Here is a 10,395-nt window from a genome sequence, read left to right as displayed (position 1 = left end):
TAAAGAAAAGGGTGTGCGTGTCTTCTCAAATACAAAACAATCATTTGTTTTGCTGTGTGACATATTGCACATTTGTTTGTTGAAAAAAACATTTCAATTTGAATTTTATCAAAAGCATTTCCAAACAGTCAGATAACAAAAGAAGTTTGTTTTTGCTGATAATTTCATTGTTTGAAGTACTGTTGTGCTCATTGCATCCTGAATGAATCACAAATAGAATGGACGCTGGAGATGATGGAATTCAAGAAATGAACATTGTGGACAAGTTTTTGAGTTTGTTCATTCCTGAATGTTATGAAAAACAAACAGTTTTTCACCCTTTTCGTGTTATATGAAGAACTGTTTGACGAACTTGAAGGTTGCAACGAGGATGAACAGAAAGTCAAAATTGAAGAAATGAATGGATGATTGATGAGATGAGCAAGCATGAATTCGAAACAACTTGCACAATTGAATTGTTCAACAAAATAACAAAAATCACAAAGGGAAAGAAAACTCCTTTAAGAAATATATTGCTTTTTCCGAAGCACATGGGGTGTTTCTATTCGTTGAAAGGATTTGTTCCAAGTTTCTTTGAAAGATCTTCATTGGGAAAAAGGATTAAAAATCTTATTGTTGAAGAAGAGAAGAAGAAAGAAGGGAAAACGAGAAGTTTCTGACTGATCTCTGTGAATGCTTCCTTTTGTTGCATAACGAATTTTAGTCCATTAATAAAACCATGACAAAAGTTTGTGTGTCCTGCCTTCTGAAAGAGGCAGCAAACAAGGATGAAAGCAAAGAAACACAAAAAGAAGCAGAAACCGCATTGCTTGCATTGAGTACTGTTATATACCGAGTATGAATATTATTTTTTCATTTTTGATATTATGATATTTTTTTTCCCCTGTTTTTCATTAGGGAAAAGGAAAAATTTTGCATTTGAATGAACTGAAGGAAATCATCAAATTTAATCAGAAACATAGCAATCTGACAAGACTTGCATATTGGTCAGTTTGGAAGATTTTGTTTAGAATGTTTTCCTTGGACATCAACATGGAAGGAATGATTGCGAAAGAACTTCATTTCGCAAGAGAGGCTACAAGAGAGGTGGAAGATCTTTCAAAGTGTGTGGATCGGAAGAGAAAAGATGATAAAAAAGAAAAAGAAACGAAAGAAGCGAAAGAATTGATAATTATCAGGAGATGGATCAATACAGTTTATCATTACTTATTCCGGTCCAAATTATGGAATGAAGAATCTGTTCTGCTTGTTGAAGGAATTGTACTGTTATTTTATGCCGCAAAAGATAATTGCAGAGATTTTTGCGATCATTGCATTTTTTCATTAAGAGACGCAGTACATAGAAGAGCTATGATGATTGAAGACTTATTGAAAGGGGGATCCATTGATGTTTTTCTGGCGGAGATTCAGCAACAAACATTAAAAGACGATTTTACAAGGTGTTATTTGGATTTCTTTTTGGAGATTTCAGAAAAATTGGAAAGAATGAGGGGAAAAGACAGAGAAGAAATGAAAAGAAAGATATTTGAAAAGATGGAAGAAGAAGGATATGAAGATGCAATCACAAGTTTTCATGTTGTTATTCGATTTTCGGAATTCGATAATTTTTATCTTCTTCCGAAATAGGTGAGTATTTTTATTGGCACCAGTTTTTTTATTGGCACTAAAAATTATTTTCATAATCTTCATTTCATTAAAGCTCATAAATCTGTTTCATAACTTAAGAACAATAAACAAATAAAAATTAAGCTGTACGTCAAATATTTTTTCAAAAAACTTTCTCAGAAAAATGATCTAATAATTTTTAACTTTTATATTTCGATCAATGTTTTGCTCGTATTTTCTTGACTGATTGCAGTTGCGAGTTTTTATCACGGAATTCACAAAAACAACTGTATTTTCCGTATTTGTTACTTATTTGTTATATTTTGAACCATTTATTTAAGTGTATTTTTGCATTTCACCATTTTTGTTAAAACATGCAAAATCAAATGAATATTTTTATTTTATTGATTCACATGAAGTTGAAAATATATAAAAGGTGTATTTAGAAATTAATTCTTGATATTTGATAATTGCCTATTTGTCATTGCTTAAAAAAATGCAATTCTTTAAAAAGCGTGATCCTTTGATTTCTTTATTATTTTGAATATGTGTGATTTTTTTTGATATCATAAAAAATTCCGACGTTTGATCAAATATATATTTCATTAAGGGTTGGGCTGATAAGAAAAAATGAAGAAAAATTATGCGAAAATACTGCTAAAAATATTATTATTATTATTATTCATTTATAGATATTAATTATTTAATATTTGTTTTTTTCAGTTTTCAAAGAAAATTTTTAAAATTTTCATTTAAATTGCAAAACTTTAATAAAGAGAACTTAACACGCGTTCAATAGATTATAAAACATATCTGGTATAATTTTCATGACAAATAAAACTATTTTTTTAAAAAGAAATGCGATGTTGTTGGTTATTGAGGTATTATAATCTGATTGGTTTTTTTTAAGCAGTAATTATTTATTATAAACTCTCTATGTAAAAGGCAGTTTTCATTTAAAATGATTAAACAACAAATACATTATCATATTAGCAATAGAAAGTTTCTTTTTTTTATATATACAAATGTTACTCAATAAGATATTGATTTAAAAATTTGATTTAAAAAAGTTATAGAAAAATTATTAATGAAAAAATGTTAAGATAAGAATCTATACAATTCAGGAAGTTTTTCTTTAGACAAATCAAAAGCTCCCTAAGCGTTTTTGCAACTTCCTTTCAGACATCCACACTTCTTTTCCCTCATCTTCCTCTCTGACAATCCTTCTTCCGCTTCCTCTTTTTTTAAGCTTCCTTCTGTTATCTGGACCTCAACATCGTTCAATGCTTTGCTGCGATAGCTGATCTGCCTGTTTGCAAAACTTCCAAATTCACTGATAACTCTGCATCAATTGATAATAAAAATCTTTCTGACTTATCGTTTGAGTCAGAAGTTTGATAGCTTTTGGTGCATTCTACCGCTTGCGCAGCTTCCAATTCAACTGGCCATACCAACAGCGTAACTCATGTTGCACCTGAAAACTTTGAGATGTGGAAAGACAATTTATCAGGCAGGTATAATTAAGCTCTGAAAGGCCGATCCTGAGCGACTTCGAAATGCAATAAAATATGACATGCAGTTTGTTTTTATAAATACAGCATGAAGGCAGCAATGCTGTTCAATGAAGAAAATTGATTTCTGAGCGTGTGCCGAAGTGGAGTTGAGATGGCAGGCAGGTAAATATGGCAGGGGTTTGAAGAGGCGAGGCAGTGCAGGAAATGAGGAACCAAACAAAAGCCAGAGGAGGTAATGTTACAGCTGAGCTGGCGACAGGGGCTGTACTGCTGATAAACGGCTCATCCTTTGAGAGTGTACCGCCTTATCTATGATAAGTGAGGAACAGAGCCATGGCTTGGGTGGCGAAATGTTCTTGGATGCAGCTGATGCCATCAGGTTGTTTGCCCTTGTGCATGTGATGTTAACTGGATGCGATACGAGGAAGGACAAATAGAAGTTGACAATTAAAAGCATGCTTCAGGCTGTTGTGGATATAAGCCAATTAAACAGGATCAAGTTCTGCACAAACTTGAGCTTTCTCAATAAGCTTAACGGATTTGAGTTGGACACAGCCGATTCATCTCGCTCGATCTCTCTTGTGAGTATTTCTGGGCAATCATGGTCAACAAGGCATTTGTGAAAGAGGACACGGGCTTCGATTTGCTCGCAAGTGGGCATTCGGCTGAACAATATTAGGAGATACTTCATTCCATTTTAACTGGAGTAGCTGTTGGGCATATTATCATAAATCCTCACATAATGCATCTGCTCCGGCTTAACAGTCAGAGGCAGCGAGATTTTTGTCGACTGCACCGAGTTCGAAAATACTCTATCCATTTCCCTATCTTCAACCACTGCCGTGCATTGAACGACGCCTTCGTGGATGAGGACGCCTTTCTCCAGTGCTCCAGCATCAGCTACCAAATCAACGAGCACCTCTTTTCCCTCGATTTCACCCAGCCTTCCCTCGCCACAAACACCTCCATCAGCTGCTCCGACTCCTCCCACACCAACACCATCCCCGTCCTTGATCTCTCCTCCTCCCCTTCATCACCTTCTTCCACACCCACCAGATATTCGTCGAATAATATACTGACTCCTATTCCTGCCAGTACTGCTCCCCGCTTGCCCCCTGCGCTTTACTCTCCACATTTGCACTCCATATCTCCCGCGCCATCTGCAACGCCTTCTGAATCTTCGCCTCCTCCTTCTTCGATACACCGATCTCCCTTGCTTTCATCCGAGTCGATTGAACCTCGGATAATCTTGTACTTGTTTTCTTCGCAACAACTTTCTCATTGCTATTGTCGCTTTTCTCAATAACTGCATCCTCACCTTCTGCAATATTTCTTTCCACTCTTCCTTCGCATCTGCACACTCTTCCCTCTTCTCCTCTCGACAGATCCCTCACTGCATCCTCTTCCCTCTTTTCTGCAGCCGACAAGTATGTCCACCTCAACTCCGCACTTTTTTGTGTTTTCATGAGAAAACTTCTTCTATCAATCTTCTTTTAAAATATCTTCCATCTCTCCTGCCCCACTCTTCGTTCTCTTCACATTTCTTCATTCTTTATCTCCCACGCCAACCTCTCCGCTCTCAGTGTTTCCTCTTCACTGCTCGTGTTCGGCTATGGCTCAAGCTCCTCCATCGAGCATCTCAACGCCAATGATCTCGCCGTTGCAGCTGACAGCGTTGTTCTTCTCAATACCATCTGTAATCCCTCTTCTTCTTCTTCTTCTTATTCTTATTCTTCATTTCTGCAAAATCAACAAAAGAGCTTTTTTATTATCAGTATCTCCTTCTTTTGTAACTGCTTCTCCTTCACATCTTCCTTCTCGTATACTTCTTCCTTCTCAGATATACCTCCACCGACCGCTTTGAAGCTTAGCTATTCTAGTCAGCCAAGCTCACATCACCAGAAACAGAAATCCTCTCTTCATTCTTGCATTAACCTCCTCTTCAACTCCACCACATTTTCATTCGGCCGTATAAAAACACACCGCCAGCCGAATCTGCGTACCAATTTTTTCTTTTGCGCCTTCTCACGACATTTTCAGTGAGAATACGAAAGTGAAAGAGTAGAAGAAAGGAGGGAATCTTAAGATAGAAAAGAAGCAGCAAAGGGAATGGAGGCTGAAGATGGGGATAGAGAGAAAAAAAATAAAACCAGGGGAGAGGAAGAGAAGGAGATGGAGAGAGAAAGTGAGAGAAAAAGAATGAATAGAATTAAAAATTTTTAACTTCCTTTTTAGACTTTTCACTTTTCAAGAAACGCACACACAAACAAACAGACAGGCAATTCTGTTGCTACAACAGCGTCTTCATCTTCATCTTCTGCTTATTTTATCTTCTCCTTTATCTTCGTCTTTGCTACATTTTTCTGCGCATTTTTCAGGAGTCCAATCCCGTCGTTCTCATTCAAACATGATCATTTCTCCAAACCACGATTCACTTCCTTGACACCAGACACTCTACTAATATCTACTGTGTTTGCATATTGTCAACTGAGAAATATAAATAAGTCAACATCTCAATCGTTAAACATTTGCGTTCTATCGTGTCCAACAATCGTATTTTATTATTGAGTGATGCTTCTCATGAAGGCGAAGGAAGACTCGTTCACAGAAACAACAAGGGATTCTCAAACAAAATACATATTACTTCCGATACTGGCCTTGTTGGTTGAAAACACGATATTGGTGATGGAAAAGGTTGTGGATGACACTTGTGAATCATCCTTGCACTCGATCATGAGAGCACCGCCTCTTCCTCCAGAACTTGTATCCTCGCTCACAGAGCAGGTGGAGAAGGCTGTGTTGCTCACTGAAAACGAGTTGGCAGAGGCAGATGAGGCGAATGAGATGCACCCGCCATTGGTGGCAGTTTGTTGGCTCAACTGTTCTGAGTTGATGTTTGTGATGGTGCAGTTGGCGAGGGAGAGGGAGAGGGCAGGGGAGGTGGCAATTAATGAAGAAATAAAAGCAGAAAGAAGAGGAAGTGCAGGATGAGCTGAATGAATTCCTTTGGCGATTAAGGAGCGTTAGAGTGCGTTGCAGAATGAGAATGTCAAAGAAGCAATAATGGAAATTTATGGATGAAGAACAAAGGAGATGGAGAAGAAAGTTTGAACGCCAAATAATCAGGTGAATAGAAAGAGATAACGAATTTAAATCAATTGTTATTCTTAGAAACATTTCTTTTTCCACAGTTTTCAATTTTGTTTTACTGTTGAAGCTGAGCTACAAAGCTGGAATGATGATTTTGTGATGTTAAATCATAAGAAATTAAAGATATCGAACAGTTCTCTTTTTTGAAAATCAAAAAAATAATATTTTTTTCTAATATCAAACTTTTCCAATGTATTTTGTTTTTATTTTCCTATTATCAGTATTGTAAAGTTAGTCCTGAATCTTCTACTTTTTTCCTGAAGTTTTATTCGTTTATTTATTGTTAATTTTTAAAAAACTTAATCAAAAAATTCTCTTTCATTAAAAAACATAAAAGAGGTATGTTTTTTGCATAAGGGTGGAAAAATTTTTGCAACTTAGAAAAAAATTGAGATTTGTTCCAAACTTTTTCTTCAATCTTTTCATTATAAATCAACCGAAATTATGTTATTAATTTTAGAAAAATTCAAAAATTGAGAAAAATATTTGTTAGAGAAGAATGGAACAAAATTCATAAAGCAAAAAATATTGTCCCAAGGAAATAAAACAAATATATACGACAGAAATAAAAGCTAAATGCTTGTATAAAAATTGATTTAACTCTTTGATCAAAAAATGCCACAATTGATTTTTTTTAAGACTTTTGATCTTTTTTTTTGGTGTCAAAAAAAATCACCCATATAAATTCGTTTTCAAAACATGAACAATATACAATAAAGATTATTTTATCAATTTCTTATGACATTTTTTAACAAGACATACACATTCATTTGATTTTGCATGTTTTAACAAAAATGGTGAAATGCAAAAATACACTTAAATAAATGGTTCAAAATATAACAAATAAGTAACAAATACGGAAAATACAGTTGTTTTTGTGAATTCCGTGATAAAAACTCGCAACTGCAATCAGTCAAGAAAATACGAGCAAAACATTGATCGAAATATAAAAGTTAAAAATTATTAGATCATTTTTCTGAGAAAGTTTTTTGAAAAAATATTTGACGTACAGCTTAATTTTTATTTGTTTATTGTTCTTAAGTTATGAAACAGATTTATGAGCTTTAATGAAATGAAGATTATGAAAATAATTTTTAGTGCCAATAAAAAAACTGGTGCCAATAAAAATACTCACCTATTACGGAGATTATTTGATAAATATATGAACTTTGAGCGTTTTTCTTATCCTTGTTTTTTTTGAAGAGGAAGATTTTTTAATGGGGTTGACTGAGGTTTTGCTTCATTTCAGATCTGTAATTCCAACAATGCAAATAGAAAAATATATCTGAAGAAAATGTTTTCTTTTTTTTTTTAATTTTTCAATTTTTAATGATTTGAATTTGAAAAAAGAATGTTCAAAAAAGAATACTGAAACATGGAAACTGGGAATTCAAATGAAAAAAAAGAAGAAAGAATCTTTTGGAGAATGTGCATGAATAACTGAGAAAACAGAGTATTTTGTTCATTCGAATGATTTTCATTCACACATTTCCAGAAGCCAACATTTTCAAATCAAAAACTTCCCTTTCAGAAAAACTGATTGTTCACCAATTGTATCATCACCAAATTATCATAAATAACAAAAAAAAATAAATATCTGCTCTCAATAATCCTATCTCCATTTGTCATTTCAAATATTTCTTTTGTGACAGTTTCCTTCTCCATTTCAAATTCTTTGTCTTTCTCTCATTTCCTTTTGACTCTTCTGTCACTCACAAATGAGATGACACGTTATGAAATCTGTCGCATTCCTTCACTTCAATCGTCCATTCCAAAAGTGAAATTATTCCAATATATCTTCTTTATTTCATCTGCGCTTCATTCAACAGTCAAATGATTAAATGAAAGAATCATCCTCCTTTTTTTTTGATTGGATGTCAATATCACATCCATTCCATTGCCTCGGTGCTTAAGCTGCTTCTTCTTGACAGATGAGAAAATTGCCTTTGTGTTTGTGAATAGAAATAAAAGACAAAACTTGAAGAAGAATTCACGGAGAGTTGAAAAGAATGAATGAAACAACATTTCTTTGAATCAGTGAAGATGTTAAAGAAGAGGAAGAGGAAGAGGAAGAGGAAGAAGAAGAAGAAGCTGAATTAATAAATAAACGATTGAAGCTAACAAAATGAGATGAAAAGCTCGGAGGAATTCCGATCAGAAACAGCAACAAATAAACAGATTGAAATTCAGCAAAATCAAACGTTGCTCTTTTTCTTCTTCCATTTTTGTGTGTTCTTTAAAGCACTGTCTTCTCAATCTTTCACGCATTCAACTTGATTTTTCCTTTTCACCTTTAAAAATCATGAAATATTTGGAGATCATTCTTTTCATTCAAAATCTTCCTCGTTTTCTTCACTTCTTTCTCGAAAAATTGTCTTTCTACCAAAGATAACTCATTTCCAAAGCCCAATGGAATGCATCTTCATCATATCTTGAATTTTTGTCTTTCTTCTTCTTTGCCTTCTCCTTCGCCTCTTTTCTTCTTCTTCAAAGTCATTAAATCCCTCGCTTTTTGAATTGCATTTAAAATTATACAATAAAAATTCAATAAAATTTATTTTTAGAGATAAAAACATGCTTTTTGATTTGTTAGCCATTTTCAATAATTGTTCCTTTGGAAATGTTCGTTTTATTCAATAATAAATTCATCATTCCTCCATTAACAACAGTTTAAGCAACATATTCTCCAATCATCCATTTTCAAAAGTCTTTTCATCTCCATTTCAGAAGGTTTCTGATCCCTCTGAAAAACAACAAATCAATGTTTTCTTTTCAATTCCTTTTGATTGAATCAAGAATTGACTTCATCTAACACCCATTCAATCTCTTCGCCCTGCTTTCTTTCCGTCCGCACCAGTTGTTCGAGCTCTGTAATCAACCGGATTAGGAAATATCATTCATTCAATTTATTTCCTTGATTTCTGCGCTGGAGTCAAATAAAAATAATATATTCAAAAATTACAAACTTCATTTGAACCAAAAATTCTCAACAGTTCTTATTTCAGAAAAACAATTTTCAACAGATGTTTATCCATCTCTCAAATCAAATGTCTGCAAAACGAACAAATGATATAAAAAAATATCATTCCACAAACCAGAAATGAGCAAACATATAACTTTTCATTCTTTAAGTCTCTTCCACCTTTTATCTTTTTTCCAGTCAGCCAATGATAAAAAAATACCATTTCTTTCAAATTTGTTCGCAAAACCATCTTATCAAATGCTCATGGAAATTGCCAACTCTTTTGCATCCAAATGCTTGAATCCAATTTCACAGTCAAATGAAAAAAACATTTCTCAACAGAAGACATGATCGTTGGATTCTTCGAAATCCTCGATCACATGTTCATCAAAAGCTTTGAAAAAGCAATTCAATCTGAAAACATAACTATGGTTTGTCATTTATTTTCGATGCGAATTGGAATCAAAACATAAATGTTCCACAAATTTCAAACAATAAAGAAGGAAATATTGGTTTGTTTTTATGTTTTCAAATTGTTATGTTTCAATAAATCAATTTAATATTATCTGCCATTTGCTACTGTTGAAACAAATTTTTTGCATTGATAAGGCAAGCACAATATTGCATTTTGTTTTAAAAAATTTTTAAATGCAAATAGATGTTATGATTCATGACAAAATATATTTTTTGAAAGAAACAGTTTTATTCTGGACAGCTGTTAAATAGGATAAAATTGACTAAGTACTTTTTCCAATGTATTTCAAAAACAATTATAAGTATTTCAATTTCACCTTTTCTTTATTCAATCATGCGTAAAAAAATAAAAAATGATCATTCTCATAATAATTAATTTTTTAAATCAAAACTGAATTTATTTCCGTATGAGGGTGCATTTGTTCCTTTTAGCATGTCTGACTCTAGCAGAGACATTTAAATCTCAAGTCATCTGTGGAACATCCACATTTGAAAACCAAGGTATTATTTCAAATGGAATTTCTTTAAATTACTGTATTTATTTCGGTCAAGTCAACTCTAATGATGCACAATTTCCCACAAATGACAATAATAATTATTTGTCAGAACATGGAAAAGCATCAGGAATGAACAGATGGAAGGCAGGAACATGCACAGCTATTTATTCTTTTTTTCGATTTTCCAATTCTT

At 33.4% G+C, this 10,395-nt stretch overlaps 2 protein-coding genes across 2 annotated transcripts; both read left to right on the top strand.

The window, feature by feature from the left end:
* Positions 1-718: 718 nt before the first annotated feature.
* On the top strand, positions 719-1,748 carry MONOS_6916 (uncharacterized protein; the record flags this gene model as incomplete). Its single annotated transcript, XM_067877193.1, has 3 exons — positions 719-835; positions 898-1,103; positions 1,329-1,748. The coding sequence occupies 3 exons, from the start codon at positions 719-721 to the stop codon at positions 1,624-1,626; spliced, it is 621 nt and encodes a 206-aa protein (XP_067736614.1). The 3' UTR covers positions 1,627-1,748.
* Positions 1,749-5,690: 3,942 nt separating this feature from the next.
* MONOS_5613 (uncharacterized protein) lies at positions 5,691-6,110 on the top strand (the record flags this gene model as incomplete). The annotated part of the gene is made up of 1 exon (XM_067875780.1): positions 5,691-6,110. One exon carries the CDS (start codon positions 5,691-5,693, stop codon positions 6,108-6,110), a length of 420 nt encoding a protein of 139 aa, XP_067736613.1.
* Between the last annotated feature and the right edge of the window lie 4,285 nt (positions 6,111-10,395).

The sequence above is a fragment of the Monocercomonoides exilis genome (genome assembly GCF_001643675.1).
Source record: "Monocercomonoides exilis strain PA203 chromosome Unknown scaffold1-2713096, whole genome shotgun sequence".
NCBI classification, from domain to species: domain Eukaryota; phylum Preaxostyla; order Oxymonadida; family Polymastigidae; genus Monocercomonoides; species Monocercomonoides exilis.
This window is presented reverse-complemented; position numbering and strand designations above follow the sequence as displayed.